The sequence below is a fragment of the Zootoca vivipara genome, chromosome 8 (assembly GCF_963506605.1).
Source record: "Zootoca vivipara chromosome 8, rZooViv1.1, whole genome shotgun sequence".
NCBI lineage: Eukaryota > Metazoa > Chordata > Lepidosauria > Squamata > Lacertidae > Zootoca > Zootoca vivipara.
Genome location: NC_083283.1, coordinates 85,550,600 through 85,575,771, shown reverse-complemented (window position 1 = coordinate 85,575,771; position 25,172 = coordinate 85,550,600). Strand labels below are relative to the sequence as shown.

General features: G+C 43.0%; 1 protein-coding gene across 1 annotated transcript; it reads right to left on the bottom strand.

Annotated features, from left to right (window-relative positions):
• Positions 1 to 4: 4 nt before the first annotated feature.
• DTD1 (D-aminoacyl-tRNA deacylase 1) lies at positions 5 to 24,748 on the bottom strand. Its single transcript, XM_060278156.1, has 6 exons — positions 24,633 to 24,748; positions 21,430 to 21,520; positions 19,587 to 19,822; positions 12,391 to 12,488; positions 5,630 to 5,805; positions 5 to 1,354 (listed from the first exon to the last, which is right to left on the bottom strand). Exons 1-5 carry the CDS (start codon positions 24,673 to 24,675, stop codon positions 5,650 to 5,652), a joined length of 624 nt encoding a protein of 207 aa, XP_060134139.1. The 5' UTR covers positions 24,676 to 24,748; the 3' UTR covers positions 5 to 1,354; positions 5,630 to 5,649.
• Positions 24,749 to 25,172: the final 424 nt, after the last annotated feature.

Here is a 25,172-nt window from a genome sequence, read left to right as displayed (position 1 = left end):
AATACTCAGGAGGCACACTTTATTAAAGTTTTTCTCTCTGTCAAAAAGTTTAAAAGACACACACACAGAGGCATACACTGTTCACAATAAATAAATAAATAACAGGCAGATCAGTCTCATTTAAATTCAATTATTTCCCACAAATTGTACTGCCAGACACACATAGACAATGCAATAGGCATATACAGGGCTCTGAAAAGAGACACTAGTGACATCACACCAACAGAATCAAAATATAAGCTTGCTCTTTAGATTCAAAGTGAAAATGTAAGGAAAAAACTCTTGATTTTATAAAAACGAAGCATATGATCAATAGCTCATACAAGCAGGACTGCTGCAACCTGCACAGAAAAAACCCCCACCATTCCTCATTCAGTAACAGTGGCCCTCTTCTTACATGCTGATGAAAGAGCTGCTGCGGAGAGTTCCTTCCTCTATCACCAAGGCAGCAGGAAAAACCTTGTGCCACAGAAGAGGAGCCTGTGCTGCAGGCCCTCTCCAAAACAACATTGTTCCGGTTTCTGGAAGGGGTTGGGAGGAGTTGCAGTGGAGGCCCCTTCTGCATGGCCTGCATCTTCCCATCGTTCCTGGTGATATGGAAAGGAGCCTACTACCCACACCACCAGAATAATGTCAGATGGCTCTAACATCATGCTGAGTTGGGAAGGTGTTCCAAGTGCCTCTGGAGCTCAACATGAGGTTACAGACAAGCCCCTGTTCCCTTCCCCAGTTCCAAGTTCAAGAAGTGGCCTGGAGAAGGCCACACTAAGTGTGGCTCCAAAAGAGCAGCAGCGCAACACTGAAGAGCCCCAGGCTCCCTCCAATAATTGAGATTGGGGGCAGGGAAGCTATTTTTCCAATGTGCTAGGAGCCTATCCAGTACACAGGACAGCTGCAGGGTCGTCCTCTGCCCCCAATCCTCCAACTCCCCCTCCCCTACTACAAGTGGGCTTGCCATATTCACTGAGGATCGGACTCCAAGAAGTAGCTAAAGACACTTGCTATGACAAAAGCATTTGTAGATGTGTGCCAAGAACCATGTGGAATATCTGATCACTTCCCATTTACATGGGAACCAACCAGACAGATATGGCAGGCACACTTCAGTAACAACAACATAAGAACCAGAAAACAAGAAAAATGTCCTCTGTTACCCCCACTTTTAAGCATTTTACAATGGAGACAGGTAACATCCCTTTGGTTGTTCCTGAATGCAATATGGTGGAGGTCCATAACATCTTACTTCTCAGTTCTGTTCCAAATGTTCTTTCTGTCCCAATTTGTTCATGTAGGAATTGAGTGCTGTCAGCTAATGAATAGAAAAGGTCACCAGAAGCTTCTGATGGAGTTTTTTCTGTCAAAGCAAGAAGTGGAGTATCACAAGACATGAAGGGAGAGCTGATATTCATCAAACACACACTATTATTTTATATCGCCATTGCTTTTCCTCACCTTAACAAACAAGGAGACAGCTTTATTTTAAACATCAGTTTGAAAACTGTTAATATTTTTGAAATATTATTAATTACTCATTAATAATAATAATAATAATAATAATAATAATAATAATAATAATTTTTATTTATACCCCACCCTTCCCAGTCAAGACCGGGCTCAGGGCGGCTAACAACAAATAATAACACAAGTATAAAAGAAACAATTCAGTTAAAACGCAGATTAATACAATGTTAAAATTCAATTTTAAAATTAAAAGTCTACGAATAAGATAAAACCATTATGAAATAAAACCTTAGGGGAGGGTAACCGTGGGGTCAGGCTGTGGGGTCAGGCTTAGCAAGTGGGGTCAGGCTTAGCAAGATTTCCCACACTTCTGATACCTGGGGCAGAGTTTTCCTCGGTTAAAACTGTACTTTCTAGCAACTGTGATGCTTCCAGGATTCCTGCATGATTGCATGACTATCAGCTGTCACATGGACAGCAGTAAGAAATACTTGGTGCTTTCTTATTCGTTCTACCAGAATGTCACAACCCATATATTGGTAGAAAGAGAGGGAACTGAGGATGCACCCAACACAGCGGCTTGATTTTTCAAGATTCCAGTCCCTTTCAAAGCACACTAATGTCTAATGGTCCACATTTTGTGTTTCAGAGCTTCAGAAAGTGTGCAACCCTGTCAAGCCACACACCATCCTTAATCCAAGGCATGAACAGCACACAGCCAAACTATCACCAGCTTCTACTTCTTTCCAATCTGGAATTGGCCCGTTTATCACTACCACTCTTACCTTTTACAAAAGGTCAATTTTGCTATACAAAATCAAAAAGAAAAGTATGGGAGACAGAAGTGATAGATTCTCACAGAAGGGTTTGGGACAGAAATAAGAATGATCTCTGGAGGGGTAAGCCAAGGAGAATGACCAAGGCATAAACAAGAGATTTTGTCGTAACAAGTGAGAGGAATTGGGTGGTTTTTACTGTATGATGATAACATATTGAATGTGGGAAACACACAAGAAGCAGGCAGAGAGAGGGGCACTAGATAGAGTGGAGGAAATGGTGATATATAGCTAGGTGTTGTCATAGGATACTGAAAATAATTTGCCTTTATGGAGTCCCCCCCCCCCAGAAAAGAGTGGAATAGGAATAGAAGGAAAGAACCTTGAGGAATCAATCAGAGGAGGGAAAGGCTAAAGAGGAGCCTTGCCCAGTGGGAACAAATCAGTGATCAGACAGGAAGCGGAAGAAACAGTTAAGAATAGTCATAGAGGTGAGGTCAAGCTGAGGAGGATGATCAACTGTATCAAAGGTAGCCCGGGTAAAGGACCCCTGAATGGTCAAGTCCAGTCAAATTTGACTATTGGGTGTAGTGCTCATCTCTGCTTTCAGGTCGAGGGAGCCAGCGTTTGTTTGCAGACAGCTTTTCCAGGCATGACTAAACCACTTCTAGCGCATGGAGCACCATGATGAATGCCAGAGTACCAACCTTTGGATTTGCAAATGAAGTGGTAGAAAAGGATACCAGATGAAATTGGCTGCTGGTTAGCGAAGTAAAACCCATTCTCAATTGTGGGTTGTTGTTTTTTAGAATAGGAAAGGTGACGGCATGTTTGCATTCAATAAGGAAAGAGCCAGAGAAAGATTGGCTGATGACATAGTGGTTGAAAGTATCACGGGGATATATTTATATTTCGCAGGAGAACTATAAGGATGGGGAAAATTAGATTTAGTAGAAGAACAACAAAATCGTAATGCAAGTAATAGGAGAACTTATAAGGAAAGCGATATATAATTGGTTTGGAAGAAATTTTAATTGGAGTGTATTGATGGTTTTCTATTGTAGAATTGTGTTTGTCATTTGTTTGTTTGTCTTTTTTGTACTTATATCTCTTTTGTTTGTAGGTTTGTATTGGTTTGTCTGTTGATTTGTTGATTTTAAAATGAGAAATAAAGTTTATTTTAAAAATAAAATAAAAAAGACATAGTGGTTGAAAGGCAATAAAAATGGGGGAGAAGGCAACTGGGAGTCAGGAGGTCAAGGGACATGTGGAGTAGTTAGAGTAGAGTAGCCATCTCATCAGCCTAAAGGGGAAAGGATTAAGGGAGGTGGCATGTGAAAGGGGGTGAAAGAGATTGTGTCAGATAACTTTAATGTTAGTTAAACAGAAACCTGTTCAACATAACAGTCGGGGCCCTTCATTTTATTATCTTATGCCACCCCCCCATTTTCCAAGTAACTGTTACAAATCTAAAGTGTCATTCCTCCCAAGTAAACACTTTAATAGTTGGACCAATGTCCACTCAAAGTTAATAAAATCCAGCCACAAAAAGTGATAGGGATTTGTTGGATACTATTTTATGGCATCAAATCTGTGGTTGCTTAGTTTCTGCTCTGAAGAAAAACAAACACAAGCCAGGATGCAGATTCTCCAAACAGCTACTACCTTGCTTTGAACTTTCCCTTTTTGGGGAAGGTTTCTGAGTGAGGAGTAGCCTGGTCACACCTGGATTCTATCAGCTTACTGGATTCCTGCCAGTCTGGCTTTCAGCCTCGGCATCGCAAAAACACTGTGGCCTTGGTTGACCAACTCCACCTAGAGATGGATTGGGATAATTGCAACCTAAATGATGCATCATTGGACACTATTGAGCATGAGCTGTTTGTGGTATGACTGGCCAGTGGGATCACACCCTGATGATCATAAAGGTTCATTGTTTTCACCTTCTGTCCCAATAAATCTTTTGTGCATCGTGATGCATCCCATTCAAAATAGCCTGTTTCTTTACCTTAGGTATTTAGGCAATGGTAAGCGTGTAACAAATGATTGAATAATAACAGTTTATGTATAGTTTGCTTATTATGTAACAATATATTAGTTTTGTATTGATGTTTTACATATATTATCTTTTTTGTTTTGCTTTTAAAGTGAACTTATCAATAAAGTTTTTTTTTAATAAAAACAAAAAACAAAAAAATACCCTGTTTCATTTCTGAGTGACATGCTATGCTAATCTCAAATTAGGAATGCCCAAAGGAGTAGCAATAGTCTTCTTTTCATACCACTTTTGGCATGACAACTTCTTCCCGCATCCCCAAGGAAGCCATAGGTCACATGGAAGCGGTACGTGCTGCATATTTCCAAGCCACTGTTGTCTCCATTTGCATGAGGGGTGAAACTATCAATGTGAAGAAGCCGCAGTCTGAGCTACATCCAGATGATCCAGAGACTCTGATTTTTACCTTTCCAGAAAAAGCTGTGCAGCAGTGGATCAAGAAATCCAACGGAAAAGTTAAACAACAGATTTGCCATGTGACTATCTGTAATGCAAAGGGCTGATTTTTGTTGCCAACCAGCCTTTAGACCTTGTAACAGTTATTATGTGCCAAAAGAGCAAAGGCTAAGCACAAGGAGAGAGGAGGAAGAAATTGTAAGTCATATGGAAAGAGAGTATTAAAAGGACCCAAAGCTTGAAGTGCATGCAAAGAGTGATGGAAGGAGAGAAATTATCTCAACAGCAGTCCACAAAATTTAGCAGAGAAATAGCAAACTGACATAGGAGATAATGGAAGAATGGGAGGCCAGCATGAGTAGGCCAAGAACGGGTTGCCTTCAGTCTTGCATGGTCTAGTCTTCATAATTCGCCATGATCTGTTAACTTGCTTTAAACACAAAACAACAATATACACTCAAGTTCTCTTAACTGCTATGGCATAAGTAATTTGTGCTAAGTCATATACAGTTTTGTTTTAAAATGCTAGAAGTTTGCTGGAGAAGTCAACCTAGTCAAGCACTGTTTGTAAGAATCTCAGCAACTAGCAGCTGCTAGTTGGCAAACTAGTAGACCAGGGGTTGGGAACCTGTCACCCTCTAGATATTGCCAGACTCCCATCAACTACAGTGAAAATGGACAGCGGTCGGGAAGGATGGAAGTTGTAGACCAGCAACATCTGGAGAGCCACAGATCCCACATCCCTGCAGAAGAGCAACTTGCCCTCTTCTCATCCCTGGATTTTGTGAGTTGATCATGGTGTGGCTCAATGCTTTTAAGCAACAAGGAAATAATTGAAAATACTAGGAACTATGCATTCATGAATTAATTCCCCTTCACCCTGAACTGAAGCATGCAAAGAGTGAGTTCAAGATATTAGCTGGGAAATAAGAGTCCATACCTGAACCTGCTTTTCATAAGTTATGGTTCCCTTTCCGAAGACACATCCCCCTCAGCCCCACTGCTTGCACTAGGATCATTTTTACTTCTAGGAACATTTCTCTCTCTGCTTGATTCAGAGGGTGCCTTCATCCGGGTCTTCTCTTTCCTCTGCTGCTGTTTCTCAAGTTTTGCCAGCTGTTTGCAAAGAAAAACAAAACAAGACGTTTTGAACAGACTACTGGATTAAAAAAAAAATCTTAAAACTTTTGCATCTCTTAAGGAAGGTTATGCACCAAATCTAATTTTCTACCAAGAATCACCTACTGCTGCGGTTCCTTGGGATTTGTGCAAGAAAGATATTTTGTCTTTTAAAAAATGATTTACAAACACAAATTACAGCATGAAATAATTAAATTACCATGTGTACAGTATTCCAATAGTATAACCCTTCTTTAGTAACATGGGCATTCATCTTAAGTAACAGGTGTTAACCCTTCCGGCATCTGTTTGAAATATTTGTAAAACTTTATTAGCATTTATTTATTTTGCAAACTTGAGTCACATCATAGTCTTTGTATTCAACAATTAAGGGGCCAGTTGTCCTGTGATGTTTCCTTCCTTTGCCCCAGCCTTTCAATTTTCTAAAAAGTTAAGCTTTACTTACTTAGTTACAAGGGTGCAATTTACTTTTACTGAAATAAACACTGAAACTACCAAACATCTGTGCTGAGGTCCATTTTATCCCCGGCGACTATTCAAAATAGGGCAGAGAAAGTAACTTCGCATTTTGCCTGTATCAGGGTACCAGAGTAAAAGGTTTCTGTTTTTGTAAAAAATAAATGTAACAATAGACAAGCAAGGAGCTGCAGTCAGGTAAGAAGCAAAGAAGTTTAATAGCAGAGACTGGAAGCTTGAGATGACTGTGAAGGGTGTCAGGATACCAATACAAAGCCTTAAGGAAAGTATGAATTCCTTTCTCTTCTGAGTTTACCTTGTCCTTGAATATATTAAGACATCACCATGCAAAATGATTTCAATTAGTCTCACAGGCAGCTGACATTACCATGGAGTCATTACACATTATTTGCCTATCTATGTTCTCAGTGGACAAATCCATCTCCAGGTGCCCTGTCAAGAAACTAAAAATGATTTATACTAACTTTAAAATTTACTCCAGGCAAGATGTTCCTGTGAACTGATAACATAAACCCCTACTCAAAACACAAATTAACTGGCAATGAACACACATAATTAAAATGATGTTATTACCACCTACAGTATTTAGCTGCACAATAGACTCATTGACAGTTCAGCACCTCCCTGCTTCCTTATCTCAGGCTGCACATACAAAATATGGGCCGGAAATAGTAAGAACAAACAGGATCAGTTTAAGACTTCTATTGCAGAATGGGCATTAAAAATTAAAACTAATATTCCTCTTCTAGGAGTGTTAAGTGAGCGTGGTACATTTCCAGTACATGCTGTCCTCCTTGAGGTTCCTTTGTCCCCAGAGATCATCAATTAAGTCCTACAACATCACTCTTTGTTATAATGAAGCATTTCCAGTTAGATATAAAGTCCTTCAAAAGGACCATGAAGAGTCTTTTCTTTCAAATCTATTTCAATTGGTGTGAACTTCACAGGGAAGTAAATTATGTCTTTGAAACACAGTAGAATAGATTAAAAGAATCTAATCAGAATAAGAGAGTTTGGGTTGTTCAAAGAGAAAAATTAAAAGAGCCTCCTAAAACTTTTAACCATGTCATGGAGAATGACTGTTATTTGTGTACATGGCTCCCATAGCAACAGATAGCAAGGTAAGGCCCAGTCACAGAGAATGTAAATCACATAAACTTCAATGAGTTCAAAATGTTCACTCATGGTGGATCTCTTAAAAGCAGACCAGCTTCTCTTTCCCCCCACCCCATCTAATTTCTTTGGGTGGACTTGAAGAGCATTTCCCTACCATTTGCAGGGAAGAGAATATGAGGGAAGATTCAAGCCTAGGCATATTTGTTTGTTTGTTGCATTTATATCCCACCTTTTTCTCCAAGGAACTCCAGGTGACGTACATGGTTCCCCCCCCATTTAATCCACACAACAACCCTGTGAGGTAGGTGTCAGGGCGGTTGCTGGCTACCCTCGAACAACGACACTCCAAACCAGGGGTTCCCAGACTACGGCCCGCGGGCCGGATGCGGCCCAATTGGCCTCCCAATCCGGCCCGCGACGACCCCCGCCGCCCGCTGCCGCCGCCCACTCTTGTGGCGCTCTGCGCGGCGGCGCACTTCCAGATCTGAAAAAAAATCGCCGAAAATCGTTTCTGCGCATGCGTATGGGCCTCTCCCGACCCAGAAGAGGTCATTTCCGGTGCACTTCCGGGTCAGGGGAGGTGCACTTCCGGGTCGGGGGAGGCCCATACGCATGCGCACAAACAATTTTCGGCAATTTTTCCGGCCTGGAAGCGTGCCACCGCGCCAGTAAATGGGTGTGCGCATGCGCACTGGCGCGCACTCCCCCACCCTCCGGCCCACTGCGCGCGCCCTCCCCCGCACTCCGGCCCGCCGCGCGATCGGCGCAGCGGGCACCGGCCCGAAGGCGGGTAAGTCTGGGGACCCCTGCTCCAAAACATCTTGTCTTTAATGCTTTTATTGCGAAAGCTATTTACAATGCAAGAGCTTCATGAAAACATGTCTACTCAGTGCTATCAGATTCTCCCAATGGCGCTTTTTGGCTCCTCCCCCAGCAGAGTAGTTTGGGGACCCCAAATCTCCTCCCCCTGCGTTTGCGAGCCATTGATCGCCTCAGTTCCGGGGTGAATTTGAAAGGACGCCCCTCTGCTGTTTCCCCGCTGGAATTTTCTGCTGGCGCCTCCTTCCTTGCTGATATCCCAGGCTGCAGGAAGGGCTCTTGTATGCTGTCTGAGCCCTGGCCCGCTCTGCTCACTTCCTCCTTCCTTTCTCCTTTCCTTCAGCTGCTGTCCGAACCGTCTGAGCTGGATTTGATGGGGGGGTGGCTGCTCCCTGTAAGCCCACCCCCTTACAGTAGGTTAGGCTAAGAAGATGTGACTGGCCCAAGGGCACCCAGTGAACTTTGTGGCTGAGTGGGGATTCAAACCCTGGCCTCCCAGATCCTAGTCTAAACCACACCCTTGTGCTCAAATTTATTGTTCAATGGGACTTCCTCCCAAGTATGAATAAGATTGTGGTGCTGGTTAATGTTTTTAAATCCAGCCAGATGCATTCACTGGATATGAACAATGACTGCCACAGTGTCCACAATTTCACTCACTCTAGCAGCCAACAATGCTGAGGCTATGCCACAACATCACCCCTTCTCTATATGCTGTAAAATCAATTGTGTGCTCAGCGCCATCATACTACCAGTAAGTTGTAAAGTAAAGAAGAAACACTTGGGCTCATTCACGCATTGCAATGAACCATGGTTAAGGAAGGAAACTTAACTGTGGTATGGTATATTTGAATTGTTGAACCAGTTTTCAATTAGCCAACAAAGCAGAACCAGAAAGCATGAACTAGATTGAATTTTAGTTATTTATTTTATTTCAAACAATTTGTATACCACTTGACTGTAAAACACCTCAAAGTCAAAACACTTTACAAAAAGAAAATAATGTCATTGAAGTGACTTTAGAACAAAGGAGTCACTGAGGAGCGACTGAGGAGGGAGCACAAGGGCTTCTGCCTCTTGGATTTGTGTGACTGTCCAGGCTTGTGTGTGTGCTTGTTTCTGGCCGGTGACCTTGATAGTGTGCTCTCCCTGAGCACATGGTCTGAGGGGGTGGGGCTTCTGTGGAGTCAGGTGAGTCAGGTGACTAGCTGTGGGCGGAACTAGTCAGTGCCTGGAGTTCAGCGCAGTTTGACCCATCTTTTAGATTTACGGGAGCTAGTCTTAAACGTTTATTGGGGGAGACCTAGGCCACGGCGGCTGCTTCTTCTTCTTAGTTTAGATGGAGGGTAAGGGAACAATTGCAGTCACCTGCAATTCCTGCGCAATGTTTGTATTCTTGCCAAAGGATGTAGGCAGCTACACCTGCAGCAATTGCATGTTGATTGCCCTACTAGAAGACAAGGTCTGGCAACTTCAGGCCCGTGTATCTACACTCCAGAGAATTAAAGAGCTGGAGCTTTTCTTGGATGCAGCAGAGCACACTGTCAGCACCAAGGAGGAGACAGGGGACATCCCTGAGGAGGAGGTCAGTTCCCCAACACAGCAGCCAGATGTATGGAGGAACGTGACTCATAGAAGTAGAAGGCCCAGGGATCGCTCTGAATGTTTAGAACTACACAATCGATTTGAAGTGCTCTCCCTTAACATGGAAGACAAAGAACAGACTCCATTTGAAGATCTCTCCCTCATCACAGTTGATCAGAAATATGAAGATGAGCAGTAAAGTCAGTCCTCCAGAAATATGCAGGTGACCTTGCAAGGGACAGCACATGGAAGAATCCTAACCAAGCCTATGAGGAGGCGTGTAGTGGTGATAGGGGATTCCCTTCTGAGGGGTACAGAAGCAGTGATCTGTGGGCCTGATAAGACATCTCAAGAGGTGTGCCGTCTCCCTGGGGCCAAGATCCAAGATGCAACAGAATGGCTGCAAGGAATCATAAAACCCACTGACAAATACCCCTTCCTTTTGGTCCATGTGGGAACCAATGACACTGCAAGCCATAGCCTTCAGAAGATCAAAAGTGATTATGAGGCTCTGGGCAGGAAGTTGAAGGACTTAAATGCACAAATTGTCATCTCATCTGTCGTCCCAGTTGAACGACGTGGCCCAGGGAGAGAGGAAAAAATAGGGGAAGTGAACAACTGGCTTCGCAAATGGTGCAAACAGGAACAGTTTGGATTCTTAGATCACGGTCTGCAGTTTCTTGAAGATGGACTTCTGGCAAGTGATGGGCTGCACCTCGCAAGGGTTGGGAGGAATATTTTTGCCATGAAACTCAAAAACCTCATCAGGAGGGCTTTAAACTGACTTATGTGGGGGAGGGAGACAGTGGTCCTGAAGATCACCCAAATGTCAAGGGCCAAATGGAGCAAACAGCACGCAGACTTAGTGGTGGGAGGAAAAAATCATTAAATAAGAGACATAGGGGAATAATCAATGGTCTTCAATGTCTGTATACCAGGCACCCCCAAACTTCGGCCCTCCAGATGTTTTGGACTACAATTCCCATCATCCCTGACCACTGGTCCTCTTAGCTAGGGATCATGGGAGTTGTAGGCCAAAACATCTGGAGGGCCGCAGTTTGGGGATGCCTGCTGTATACTAATGCACAGAGCATGGGAAATAAACAAGATGAACTTGAGCTCTTGGTATAGCAAACTAAATACGACATAATAGACATCACTGAAACCTCATGTGATGGGAATGTAGTAATAGAGGGATACAATCTATTTCGGAGAAATAGACCAAACAGGAAAGGAGGAGTGGCGTTATACATCAGGGATGTGTATACCTGTGAAGAGATCCAGGATTTAAAACTTCAAAGCCATATTGAGAGTATCTGGGTCAAAATTAAGGGAGAGAAAAATAACAGTGATCTCATTGTGGGAGTTTACTATAGATCCCCAAGCCAAATATTGCATAGATCCCCAAGCCAAACTGAGGACACAGATGAAGCCTTCCTGGAACAGATGACCAAGCATTCAAAAGGAAGTGAGATAGTAGCAATGGGGGATTTCAACTATCCTGATATTTGTTGGATGTAAAACTCAGCCAAGAGCATAAGGTCGAACAGATTCCTCACTGGCCTTGCAGACAAGTTCATTGTCCAGAAAGTGGGATCAACAAGAGGATCAGCCATTTTAGATCTGATCTAACCAATAGTGATGACCTGGTTAGTGGGGTAGAAGTGGCAGGATCATTACGTGGGAGTGACAATGCTCTTCTGCAGTTGGAAGGCGTCCAACATGCTACTGAGGAAGAGTGGAGGACAAGTACAAGTAGATTCAGAGCTGATGAAGCGGCTGGACCAAAGCCGAAAGGTCACTTAGTTGCGGATATGCCTGGAAGCGAAAGGAAAGTCCAATGCTGTAAAGAAAAATATTGCACAGGAACTGGAATGTAAGAACCATGAACCTTGGTAAGCTGGATGTGGTCAAAAATGAGATGGCAAGAATAAATATTCACATCCTGGGCATCAGTGAACTAAAATGGACGGGAATGGGTGAATTCAGTTCGGATGACCATTATATCTACTACTGTGGGCAAGAATCCTGTAGAAGAAATGGAGTGGCCCTCATAGTCAACAAAAGAGTGGCGCAAGCTGTACCGAGATGCAATCTCAAAAATAATAGAATGATCTCGATACGAATCCAAGGCAGACCTTTTAACATCACAGTAATCCAAGTTTATGCACCAACTACCAGTGCTGAAGAAAGTGAAATTGACCAATTCTATGAAGACTTACAACACCTTCTAGAAATGACACCAAAGAAGGATGTTCTTCTCATTAGAGGGGATTGGAATGCTAAAGTGGGGAATCAAGAGATAGAAGGAACAACTGGCAAGTTTGGCCTTGGAGTTCAAAACGAAGCTGGGCAAAGGCTAATAAAGTTCTGTCAAGAGAACAAGCTGGTCATCACAAACACTCTTTTCCAACAATACGAGACGACTCTACACATGGACATCACCAGATGGGCAGCATCGAAATCAGATTGATTATATTCTCTGCAGCCAAAGATGGAGCAGCTCTATACCAGACACCCCCAAACTTTGGCCCTCAGATGAAGGAAAGCATCAATGTCACTTACCTGCTTAGGGTCAATGGGAGGGGCAGGAGACTCCAGTTCTATAGTGACAGGTCCATCGTTCTGAATATGTACCTGCATATATTCACCAAATTTGCCATCTGAAAAATTAAATTAGAGTTGAGTGGGAAGAAGAGGACATTTACCTAAGAACCACCTTTGGTTTTTGTAGTGGCAGACAGCAGCCACTGCACGGTGTACCTGCTTCCAATGCTTATTTGCTATATATTTAGCCCCATTACAAGACTTGGTAAAAGACAGGGGTTCTGCCAGGTGGCCTTGATAATGGAGTCAACTGGAGGACAGGTCTGCCTTGACCCAACCATGGAGCTGGCACCTGGACATAAACTTTGGCTCACTGCTGAGAACATAGAAGGGAGGCACACTGATGTCTAGAGACTGGCATCTTGCTGCCTGGGACTGTATAAAAAGACTAGACTTCAAAGGAAAGGGTTGTTTACCATCCGGATGTGTTGTGGGCATGGGAGCCCAGGCAGCCACCTACCAGCCTAAAGAATCAGAGTGATCTCCAGCGGTTGGAAGAGTGCGCCAAAGGACCTGTTTTGTAACTATCTTTTGGATATCCTTTTAGCCTAAGGTTATAGCTAGTAGGGCTGGGTGAAATATTGATATAACATCCAAAATCAATATTAAATCCACATCGTGATAACAGTTTCAAATAAACTGAGCAGGCAAGTCACAGCCCTCAAACTCCAGGGGGAGATATAATTGCTGCCTGCTTGCCTTCCCTTTCAGTTTCCCCTCCAATAGCAGAATAATTATAATTATAATTTATTATTTATACCCCACCCATCTGGCTGGGTTTCCCCAGCCACTCTGGGCGGCTTCCAGCAGAAGTATTAAAATACAATAATCTATTAAACATTAAAAGCTTCCCTAAACAGGGCTGCCTTCAGATGTCCTCTAAAAGTCTGGCAGTTGTTTTTCTCTTTGACATCTAGTGGGAGGGCGTTCCACAGGGCGGGTGCCACTACCGAGAAAGCCCTCTGCCTGGTTCCCTGTAACTTGGCTTCTCGCAGCGAGGGAACCGCCAGAAGGCCCTCGGCACTGGACCTCAGTGTCCGGGCAGAACGATGGGGGTGGAGACACTCCTTCAGGAGAACACTCCCTCCCCTAGCTTCTCTGTAACAGTGGTGTCTGCCTTCGCAATAACAGCTTCCCTTTCAGTTTCCCCTCCTTCCCTTTTTTTTCTGAAATCATGTTTATTTGATTTTACAAATATAAATTTATAGCAATACCAAATACATATCTATATAAAGAGATTTCTCTGTATCTTGAGACTTCCCCCAGCATTTTCAAATGCATATTATTTCATAATCTATATTTTATATCTGTCCATATTGTTCATAGTATTTGTTACATTACAAATGAGATTAAAATCCTGCTAATGTTGGCTTCCGGGTTCAGCGCCAGCGCCGATCGGCGGGGTCTCGTCTCGTCTCCGAGACGGCCCATCCCTGCTAGGAGTGGGGAGGGCAGCGAGAGTGACGCTGCGCCCCTTAGAACCTCGGGAAGGGCGTCCCGGGGGCAAATTTGCTCGGCACAGCCCCAATCCGGACTCCCCAACCCTTCGGCTAGCTCTAATAAGAGCTCCGGAGCGAGGAGGGTAGAAGTCGCGGGGGCCATTTTGAGCGGCAACGTTATTCTAGCAGGGAGAACCTTCAAGCCGAAGGCGGAGAGCGCTGGATTCTTCCGAAAATAAAACGATTGGAAACAAGACTGTAAGTAACTTCACGATTTGGATTATAAAACAATTTGGATCTGGGAGAGAGGGGAGAAAAGAGGAAGCCACCCCCCCCCCACGGCAACAAAAGAGACAGTAAATAGAAACCCGAAGCCGTAAACAGAAGATTTGCAATTCAAAAGGATCCCTCAAAGGCATCAAAGAGAATCTCCCCTTTGATGCAGGGTGAAAGGGGAGAGAGAGAGACTGTGGTCGTGAGTGCCCTGCAGCAAGAGGTAAAGACTAAGAAAAACCTTTCTTTTCCTCGGGAGCCGGCAGCCCAGACAACCCAGTGAGTTGATCAGGATTTATAAGTCAATTTTTATTTCACTTTGTATTTCTGGACTTTGTGGAATTTCTTTTTTGGTTTAAATGTTTGTGAAATGTGAGTTCGAACTTTATTGTTAATAAGACTTGAAGAATGCAGCCAGCTTGTTAAAATGGAGTCGAGAAAATAAACTGTGATCATATTCCACCCCACGTGACAAGTTTTGACCTTGGCAGGATTGAACTATGTCAACAAAAAAGTGTTCCCCTGAGTTCCAGCGGTCTGTTTTGACCTTAATGTGGGAAACAAGAATAGAGCTATGTCAAGAGGAGACACGACGGCAAGAGTTACAGCAACAATTTCAGATGGTGATGGCAGAATATGATTTTTTAGAAGATGAAGCTTTTGACACTGAAAAAGATGAATGTGAGAATGACAATGATGGTGACTGTGATTTGGAAGGAAAAGATGAAGATGAGGACTGTGATGATTCAACACAAAATGAAGCACACCACGAAAAAAATGATGACTTTACTCTACAAAAAGTTGGATGGAGTGCCCTGCCTTTGAGGGGGGCACGATTGGTATTATTGGAACTCCAGAACGCCCACAGGGAAGAAGGAAAAAATATGCAGAGAAGAGAAGAAATTCAGGGGTCCTGTATGGTGGCCTGGATGGCAAAAGACTGTAAACAGGGGGTGGGGTGAAGGGAAAGTGATGTTGTGATTATAAGGATGGATTAACAGATTTATAACTGGTCTGCTGATTATGGAATTTGCTGGATTGGGGGGGTGGAGCCGGTAATCGGGGATGTAAGGTTAAATTGAGAATAGTTATAGTTTTAAAAGTGAATGGATTTTGGAAAAATGTGAAAATATGGAGGCTTATAGAGGGAGAAAAAATTAGGCACGGGAAGATAAAATGGGAGTTTGATTTTTCAGTGATTTGAATATTAGATGAAAATGTTAACAATTGATTTATAAGTTGTATAAGATACAAAGGTGTATTTTTATAAAGTAAGAAACTGTTGCAGATGATAAAAAAGGGATGAAAACCGGGGAAGGGGGGGAGGGGAAGCCCACAAAATATGGTTTTACAATTATGAATGTAAGAAAATTTTTTCTGTTTTGTATTGTTTTTTTCTCTTTTTTTGCCCTTTCTTTTTTCTCTTTTTTCCTATTTCTATTTTTCTCTTTTTTTGGTATGACAATAGATGGTTGGATGGATGGCCTCCTGCGTACTGCCCTGGTTTGCTGGAGCTCCCTGGTGGCAGGGGGGGGGCTTTGGGGTCAGGGGAGGGGGAGGAGGACAGAAATCCAAGCATAAAATGGACCATCTCTGACTGTTCACATACATGGGATACTTCTGTGGCAGGGGAGGACCCATGTGGGTGGGTAGGAAGGAGGTGGAAAAGGTGTTTATGTATGTACCGTTGGTTTTTTTTTGTATTTTGTAAAATTAATAAAAAGTATGTTTAAAAAATAAAAATAAAATCCTGCTAATGTTTTCATCTGTTTACAGTAGTCTCCTAAATAAATTATAATTTCCCCCCATTCTTTTCTTGAAGTTTTTGTCTTCTTGGTTCCTGAGCTTTCTGGTCAGTTTTGCCATTTCGGCATAGTCTAACAGCTTGCTTTGCCATTCCTCTCTGATAAGGACTCTTTCTTCTTTCCATATCTGGGCTAGTAACATCCATGCTGCTGCAGTCGCATACATAAAAAGTATTTTCTGTTCCTTTGGGATGTTGGTACCTACAATCTAAATGTAGGCATTGCACGCGCGGAGGTCACAGCCTTTCTCCGTAACTGCTGAACTGTAATGTAACAAATCTGGCCACAACATTCCATGCCCATCAGGGAGGGATCTGGCATAAAAAAATTCCAAAAACCCACACATTTCACACCTAAAATAATGATTAAACACAAAAAGGTGGCGCCCAAATTAGATGTCACCACCAGAAGGTCTGAAGACTCCAGCAGCATCCAATAGAAAGGCAGATCGCACACTGCCGCCTCCAAAGCCGCGCTGCCAGATGACATCACAAAATTCCACAGCAACCAACTGAAAACAGTCCTTTGGCAGCAACAAGGCCCAGCTTTTTCAATACGCCGCAGCATTGCCAAGCAGTGAAAACTGAGTAGGCCGCACCATTCACTAGGCTACAGGCAAAAACAAACAGAATAGGGCCTTTCACAACCGGGGAGGGGGGTCACAGGGATGAGGCACAACAAGGGGGGGACACATAGCCATGGGGGGGGAGGACCCTGAGTCAGCCAAAGCAGGGGGGGGGTTGGGACAGGGAAAACTGAGTAGGTCGCAACACTGCCCAGTAGGCCACAGGCGAAAACAAACAGAATATGGGCCTTTCACAGGGTGAGGGAATCACAGGGATGAGGCACAACAAAGGGAGGGGGGAAACCCCATGGCCATGGGGGGGGGAGGTAGGACCCAGAGTCAGCCAAAGCAGTTGGGGGTGGGGACATTTTCAGGAACACGTGTGGGTAGGGGAGTCTTTTTTTGAAACTTACAGTAGGGGAGTCAGGGTTGGGACAGGGCAGGTGAGGGGACTCTGAAGGGAGACTCTGAAGGTCCACTTAACAGAAAAAGGTCCACTTAACACAAAAACCCACAGCAACGTGTGGCCGGGCCAGGTAGTTCCTAATAAAAGGGCTTCTGGTCTTTTTAAAACAAAAGTTATTTTAAACATTTTTTTCAGTTCATTATATATCATTTCCCAGAATGCCTTTATTGCCTTACATGGCCACCACATATGATGAAAGGTACCTTCCTTTTCTTTACATTTCTAGCAGGTATTTGTACTTGTTTTTATACATTTTTATAGGTATGGGACGCTGTTTGGAAGAGCATTTTCCCCATCCATAGGGATGGCAAAGAATTACAGAGATATCCATCTTCTTGCCAATTTTTGCCTGAATACATCCATAGCCCTTGAAACCTTGTCTAATGTAACAATTGATAAAACAGTAAAGTTGCAGGCTTTTCTTTCCAAGGAAATATTTTTTTCACTTGGCTTAAGATGCTATGCTGTTGGCCAAGTGACCACTAGGTGGCAGTACAGTTTTCCTTCTGCTAAACTTACAATATTGCTCCTTCAATTACCGTAAAAAGCCTGTGCACTGTATTTATATTTCTCGTATACTACTACTCCCCCTTTCTTTTTGACTTTGAGAGCCACAAATCTTTTAACAGTAATAAAAAAGCTGAAGATGCTGGTGTCTTGGCAAACATTTTAGTAAGTAAACTAAGAACGTAATTCCTCCACAACCACCTGGTGCTAGGTTTTAAAGACTGGTTCTTAATCATAACAGAATCTGAAGTGAATAAGAAGAGTTCCATTTGATGCTTTAGTTTTCAGATTTGACAGCTTACAAGAAACTTTTATTTTAACATGTTTATGTCTAAAAGCTTCAACCCACATATTCGCAGATCCATTATCTCCGTTATAACTACATTGCATTGAATACAAAGTAGGTGACAAGAAACTGACATTTTAGAAATTGATTTAAACCCTATCAGGCACTGTTCCTTTCAAAAGGAATAATGATAAGTGATTATATCTTTGCACTGCCAATCAGGATTTTGAATCATAACACTTTTCTCTATCTACTGTTTTATTTCCTCCCATTCAAGCACAAATGTTCCTATAAAATATGACAATATTAAACAGATTAAACAGAATGGCATGGTGGTAATATGCTACTTCTAAAGAAAGGTATAGAACATTGTCAAGGGATGAAGTGATGCCTTTTTTATAAGGTAGAAGTCTCCAAAATGCACAAGAGATTTCTAGTTAGGGCCAAGCTACATGTTTCATAGAATTGTAGAGTTGTAAATCACCATGAGGATCATCTAGTCCAACCCTCTGCAATGCAGGAATCGTTTGCCCAACGTGAGGCTTGAACCCCAAACTCTGAGATTAAGAATCTCATGTTTTACCGACTGAGCTATCCCCCTTTCCTAACTTTTGAGCAAGGTTTTCTTGTGGCTTGAAACTTTCCCAGGCAATCAATTGCCATTCCAAATCTCCAACTGCTTCTTTTATAATGAGGTGGGGAAGAGACACAGGGATTCTTTCAACATTGGCTTTGCCTCCAATATCTATAAGCATATTCATTTGGAAGTTAGTTTTTCAGGAACAGGATTGAACATACAATCAAGTGCCAGAATTTTCTGAAGATATATACTGTAACCAGTTGTTAGTCCATGAAAAGAAAGCAAACAATATTGGTTAGTGTTGATCTGATCTACCTCTGACCCACCTCACATTTTGTCAATATTGCAAAGAATCTAGTACAAAGATACATACATAAATTTCCAGATAACTACATGAACTGATTAATTATGAAACGAAAGACAATATTGTATATATAAATTCTTTTAATTAATTAATTAACCGCATGGATCACTTTTGTTTTTAGTGTATCTAAGGTAATATCTTTGCTTTGCTGAGTGATATCCATTATCCAACTGTTATGTCCCACTTATGCAACAGACTACTGCACACACAAACAGGAATGTCCTTTGCTCTTCTCCATCACAGCAGTCTCCCATGTGCCCCCAGAGGTTGGGGAAACCTCTGATGCAGATTAGGCGACACAGGACTGCAGGAGAGGGTTCCAAGGCAATATTATGGCAGAGCACTGAGCTCTCAATTCCAGCAGGCTTTAGAGGGGCAAAAAGGAGAGGCAGGGTTGTCATTTCACAAGTTCAGTTTTTCCTGCACACTATTTTGACCTCTCCCTCTTGCAATCTGCAGTGACTCGCTTCTGTCTTGTCTCTCCACTCATTTTTCCATCCAGCACATCGATATGCAGATACTCCACTTTATTAACAAAGCAATGTTATTCAAGTGTCCCTGTGAATTTTGTTTTAACAGACCAGAAAGGCTACTTGTTTTCATTTATGTTCTGGAGCCATTGTGCTTTCCCTGGTCCACAAATTTAAGGAAATAATGATCCCTTTAACTGATAGGAAAAAGGCAAAATAAAAGTAGCAGCTACCAAAAGGCAAACATGTTTTATTGTTTATTTAGATTCTTCACATATTCACCACGGAGTAAGACTCAGTTAAGAAGTAACTCCGTGGGACTTACTTCTGAATAGACATGTATAGGATTGTGCTGTAGGAAGCTTTTCCCATTTATCCAACTCTGTAATTTGGCCTTACCTTTAATGAGCTCTGGCTTGTATGATTTGCGAAGGTGTTCTAGGAAACTGTTATAGAAAGACTCTGCTTGATCTGTAGGCATTGCCATGTGATAGTCTGGCTTGTTTCCTTTCAGGATACACTGAAGAGTAAACTGGCTGACACAGAGCACTTCATACTGCTTGTCCATTACACTTTTAGACCAGTGTTTGCCACTTTCATCTTCAAACACACGTAGGTTTAAAATCTTTCTAACCCTAAGTTGAAAACCAAAAGACATGAAAAGTCCATTAAACTTTTAGAACAGTTTGCCACTTTCATCTTCAAACACACACAGGTTTAAAATCTTTCTAACCCTAAGTTGAAAACCAAAAGACATGAAAGGTCCCTGTCTCGAAAAAAGATCATTCTTACAATTCCACATAAATATGAAGTGGGGTTGGGGAACCACAGCCTGAAAATATGGAACAAAGAAAAGATTCATAGACCTTGAAGATTCCATATTTTGTCATCATATCTAGAAAATTAAAAGTTTATCTGGATCCATTTCAACCTGTGTTCAGGCCTGGTTTCAGAAATGAAATCGGCCTTGATCGCCTGGTGGATGACTTTTATCAGAGAGTGTGACCCTGCTACTCTTACTGCCTAACAGCATTTGGTACCATTGACCATGGCATCGTCCTAGACCAACTGTGTAGAATGGGTTTTGGAATCACTTTATTACAGTGGCTTTGTTCCTACCTGCATGGCTGCTATGGAGTTTCACAGACATTCTTTTGCTTCCAGTAATATTTAACCCCTACATGAGCCATTGTGAGTGGTCATTAGACTGGAGCATGAGTCATGACATAATAAATATGTCAATGACACACAGTTCTAGTTCTCCTTACCAGCTGAACTGGGAACGGCTGTGCCTTAATGCAGGGACTAGCCAACTGCCTGTTCTGCATGGGGTTGCATTCCTGCTGAAAGAGCAGATATATAGCAAGAGGGTATTCCTGTGTAATTAGAAACCCAAGTGATCTCTGTGACCAGTAGTATCTTTTACCAGCTTCATCCAATTACAGGTAGGTAGCCGTGTTGGTCTGAGTCGAAGCAAAATAAAAAAATTCCTTCAGTAGCACCTTAAAGACCAACTAAGTTTATATTTTGGTATGAGCTTTCGTGTGCATGCACATGAAAGCTCATACCAAAATATAAACTTAGTTGGTCTTTAAGGTGCTACTGAAGGAATTTTTTTATTCAGCTTCATCCAGTTTGCCAGCTAGTCATATCGGGATAGCCTGGCCACTGTGGTCCATGCATTAGTAAACTGAAGACTAGATTATGGCAATGTGCTCTATGTGGGGTTGCCTTTGGGCCTGGTACAGAAGCTCCAGGTAATGTAGAATGCAGCAGCCAGATTGATGAGAAACAAATAGCTGACAGCATGCACCTCTACTAAAACATCTGCACTGACTGCAAACACTTTACCAGGCCAAATTCAAAGTCCCTGTATTAATATACAAAGCTCTGAACAACTCGGGTCCAGGATACCCTAAGGAAGTCTCTCTGAACCTTGGGTCCCCAGATGTTGTCAGACTACAACTCCCATCATCCCTAGCTAGCAGGATTAGTGACCAGGAATGATGGGAGTTGTAGTCCAACAAGAGCTAGGAATACAAAATTGAGAAAGGCTGTCCTAAGGACTGTCTGAGCCTAGTTTTTTCCTAGCTCAGTAACTAACATCATCAGGAAGCGTATTGTTAGTTAATTCGGAAGCCTAACTAGAAGCCAGACTGGATATTTCATATAAGTGAACAAACAAACAAAATTTATATAAGCACAATACAAAGAAAAAGCTTTATACTTTAGATTGACTTACATGTGCTCAAGCTCTTTCTGAGTGTCTTCCACTGAGATACCCAGCAGGACACAAATGCCTTGTCCAATGGAGCTTATTTGCTCCCCACCAACTGTAGGGGGATTTTAAAACATAGGTTAAACTTGTCACATGCAATTATATATCCCAGCAAACTACAGTATAGGGAGTTTTAAAAGTTTCTGAATCTAAGAAACCAACTTACTGCCAGTGGCTTGTTGTCCCTTAAGTACTAGTCAAAGACCCATCTAGTCCAGGATCCTGCTCTCACAGTGACCAACCAAATGCTTATAGGAATTGTGCTAGCCAGACCTGAGCACATCAGCATTCTTCCCAGTTTTGATTCCCAGCAACTGCTATTCAGAGCCATACTGCTTCCAATAGTCATTGTGTTCCTCCCCCAGACCCAAAGAACAAGCATACATGCACTATTGGAAACACATATTTTTTTTACTTTGCTGAATGGCTATGTGATGCTTTATTTATATCAGCATAGCCCTATGGTTTTTAAATGTTTATAGATGGTATATCAAACATATATTAATTATTGTTTTATGTGTTTGGCTTTACAGCAACATGTATATACACTGATGAAGGATGTATTTGGAAATGGGTGCTTAATGCTAGGTACTCTCTGTTTTTCGCTTATTAGCATTTGATGCTGAATATATAATTCACATATATAATTCAATTTATGAATCAGCCTTTTCGTGCACATTCTTGTCGGGTTTTTTGCTTCATTCATTACAGAAATAAACAGTAAATTGCAAGAACTCAGGCCAGAAGAAAATTTACCAAGAACTCCAATTTCTACTGTCATTCATTACAGAAGCAGAGTACTCTTACAGCTAAACAAAGGGAGACATTTTATTACTAAAGTTCTCACAGTACTTAGAATGGTAAGAAAAAATACATCTATCAAAATTCTCCTTCTGCATGAGGTATTTTATGTACAGGATTCATACTTAATCAATCTGGCAACACTACATAGTGCATATTTGTTTATTCTCTTACATTTATACCCTGCCTAACCTAACAGGCTCATAGCATTGTTGTGGGTGAGCCCCACTGTACAACAAATTAATCAATTTCATGATTATAACTCTTGAATTCGTAAGAGGCCTTAGAAACTTTATAGCTTTTTTGTTGTTGGCCTCCTATGTTTTGTTTTTATTTATTTTAAAATTGTCTATAGGCCTATCATTAATATATATGTAGTATGCGGCAAAACATAGCATAAAAATAATATAAACAAAACTACTGTACAACTTCTGAGGTCAGTACAGGTATGGGCAAAAAGATAACAGGATCATAGAGTTGGAAGGGATTTTTTTAGTTTGATGCATTTAGTTGTCAATATGCTCAAATGTGTTGTGAGGGCTTGTCCTAAAAAGTGGGGGTACACTAGTACCTCCAGGGTGGGAGCTGGGCCAAGAACCCATGGGATCCTAAGCCAGTCCAGTCCAGCTACTGGGCACTGGCCCAATTCAGGCCATTCTGGTGCAGCAGCCTGTAGCTCACACAGCAAAAAAAAATTGGCAGCTTCATTGCCTTTCTCCCAGCTTCAACCATGGCTACTGCGAACAGGAGTGCTTTGCAAGTGGCGGCAGCTCCACCATGCAGTTCAGTCCCACCAAGCCTAAGCTGGGATTTAAAGATTGTTTCCTTAAACATTATGGCACCTTGGGATGCTCGTCACACAACTTCTAGGACATCTGCTTAGATGATATGGATGCAACCCTGTGCTTATCAAGTCTCTAACTGCTATCCAGCAGCTTGCCCTATTCACACAAGGGGAAAAAACAGGAGAAAATTGGGAGTGGGTGAGGAGTTATTGGTTTGATTTTGCCTTTTTTATATATTGTAATTTTATGTTGTGAACCACTCTGAGATCTATGGGTGAAGGGCGATATACAAATGCAATTAATTAATTAATGCTTCCATGCCAGCTCCCTGTTGCCAAAGCAATGCAGACACAACCACAGAGATTAAAAGGCACGGCATGTCCTCAAGGAACTTCCTACACTATTAGGAACACAGATGGGAAGCTGCCTTATACCAAGGTCAGTGGGAAATGAAATGTAGAGAGCACAGTTACTGACAATTCATTTAGAGCTAGAATGAATGCAAAATGAGCACAGTAACCCTTTAAGACTACAGTGGTAAATGATCGTGACAACAGCTAAACTAAAAATTTTAACATCTGTGGCAGAATAGGAAACTTATCTCTACTAAGGCCCAAATGAACAAAAGTAAAATTCTTATTAACATGGAAAGCTACAGGATACTGCAGGGGTCAGCAAACTTTTTCAGCAGGGGGCCGGTCCACTGTCCCTCAGACCTTGTGGGGGGCCGGACTATATTTTGGAAAAAAAATATGAACGAATTCCTATGCCCCACAAATAACCCAGAGAGGCATTTTAAATAAAAGAACACATTCTACTCATGTAAAAACCGTCCGCGGGCCAGAATTAGTAGGCGATTGGGCCGCATCCGGCCCCCGGGCCTTAGTTTGGAGACCCCTGGGATACTGAGTCTGATCATTTAGCTTAGTACAGTATTGCATACCTCAGCCTTTCTCAACCTTGCTGGTGGTTCCCAGATGTTGTGGGACTACAACTCCCATCATCCCTAACCACCGGCCCTGCTAGCTAGGGATGATGGGAGCTGTAGTTCAACAGCATCAGGCGCGCGGGGGGGATCCAGCTCCCCCCCCCGGCCAAAGTTGAGAAAGGCTTGTCTACACTGACTGCCAGCAGCCCTGGAGGGTTTCAGGCAGGGACTCTGTCCCAGCCCTACCTAGAGATGCCCCTGGAGACTGAACCGAGGCTCTTCCACGGTCCCTTCCCCACTCCTCCCAAGGCAAATCCTATTGGTCAGTCTGATTCAGTCGGCATAATCTGAGGGTCGCAGGTTCGATTCCCACGTTGGGCGAAAGACTCCTGCGCTGCAGCGACTGGACTAGATGACCCTGGGTTCTCTGGCCACGATACCTAAGCAGAGCCTCCAGGGACAGAGGCAGTGGACCTCTGAGGAGCAGCTGCTTTAACAGGCAGGCGGATGCGTAAAAAAAGAGAAGAGACAAGCCTGAGGTGGAAGAAGCCCCGTCGCGCTTCCCATAGACCGCGGCGGGCTCTCAGTGAGCCCCATGACCGGCTCAACCCGCGGCGGAGGCCGGAGAGGGGAGGGGGAGGAAGCGGGGGCACCTGTCACGCTGGCCCGGGTGACGCGCTGGATGATGGCCTTCATGGCTCCGGGCCCTCAGGAGCGGTCGACCAGCACCACGGCCGGCGGAGTAGGAAGTGGCGTCAGGCGACTTCCGGGAGAGGCAGGAAGTGCCTTCGCAGAGCCGTTACGGACTTGGTGCTATGAGCGATGGCAAAACGCAGACTGAGGCAGCCTCGCCAACTTCCGGGTCGCCTCAGACGGAAGAAGCTGACAATGGCGACATCTCCAGGCTTTGCCCCTCCTGGCTGAAGAGCCTTTTGGGAACGGACTGCTTTTAATTAAAGGGCTGGTGCTGCGCTGTTTTTTATTGTAATTATCTGTATGTTTTAACACCTATTGAGTGTGTGTGTTTGAGGGGGACCCTCAGATACCTTCTACGTATTTAGTGGCGCAGCAATAAAACTGCTAGCACTTTTGCAAAGCTAAGCAGGGTCCGATATGGTTTCAAATTGGATGAGAGACTGCAGGTGGAGAGTCCTGCATTGCGTAGCGTTGGACGATCCTTGGGCCCCCTTGCA

Excerpts from the sequence above, each read along its gene's own strand:
- DTD1 (XM_060278156.1), bottom strand. The coding sequence starts at position 24,675 with ATGAAGGCCATCATCCAGCGCGTCACCCGGGCCAGCGTGACAG. Across the intron at positions 21,521-24,632 it reads CACCCGGGCCAGCGTGACAG|TTGGTGGGGAGCAAATAAGC; the intron begins GTGCCCCCGCTT and ends ATCCCCCTACAG. Across the intron at positions 12,489-19,586 it reads CAAGCCAGAGCTCATTAAAG|ATGGCAAATTTGGTGAATAT; the intron begins GTAAGGCCAAAT and ends TTAATTTTTCAG.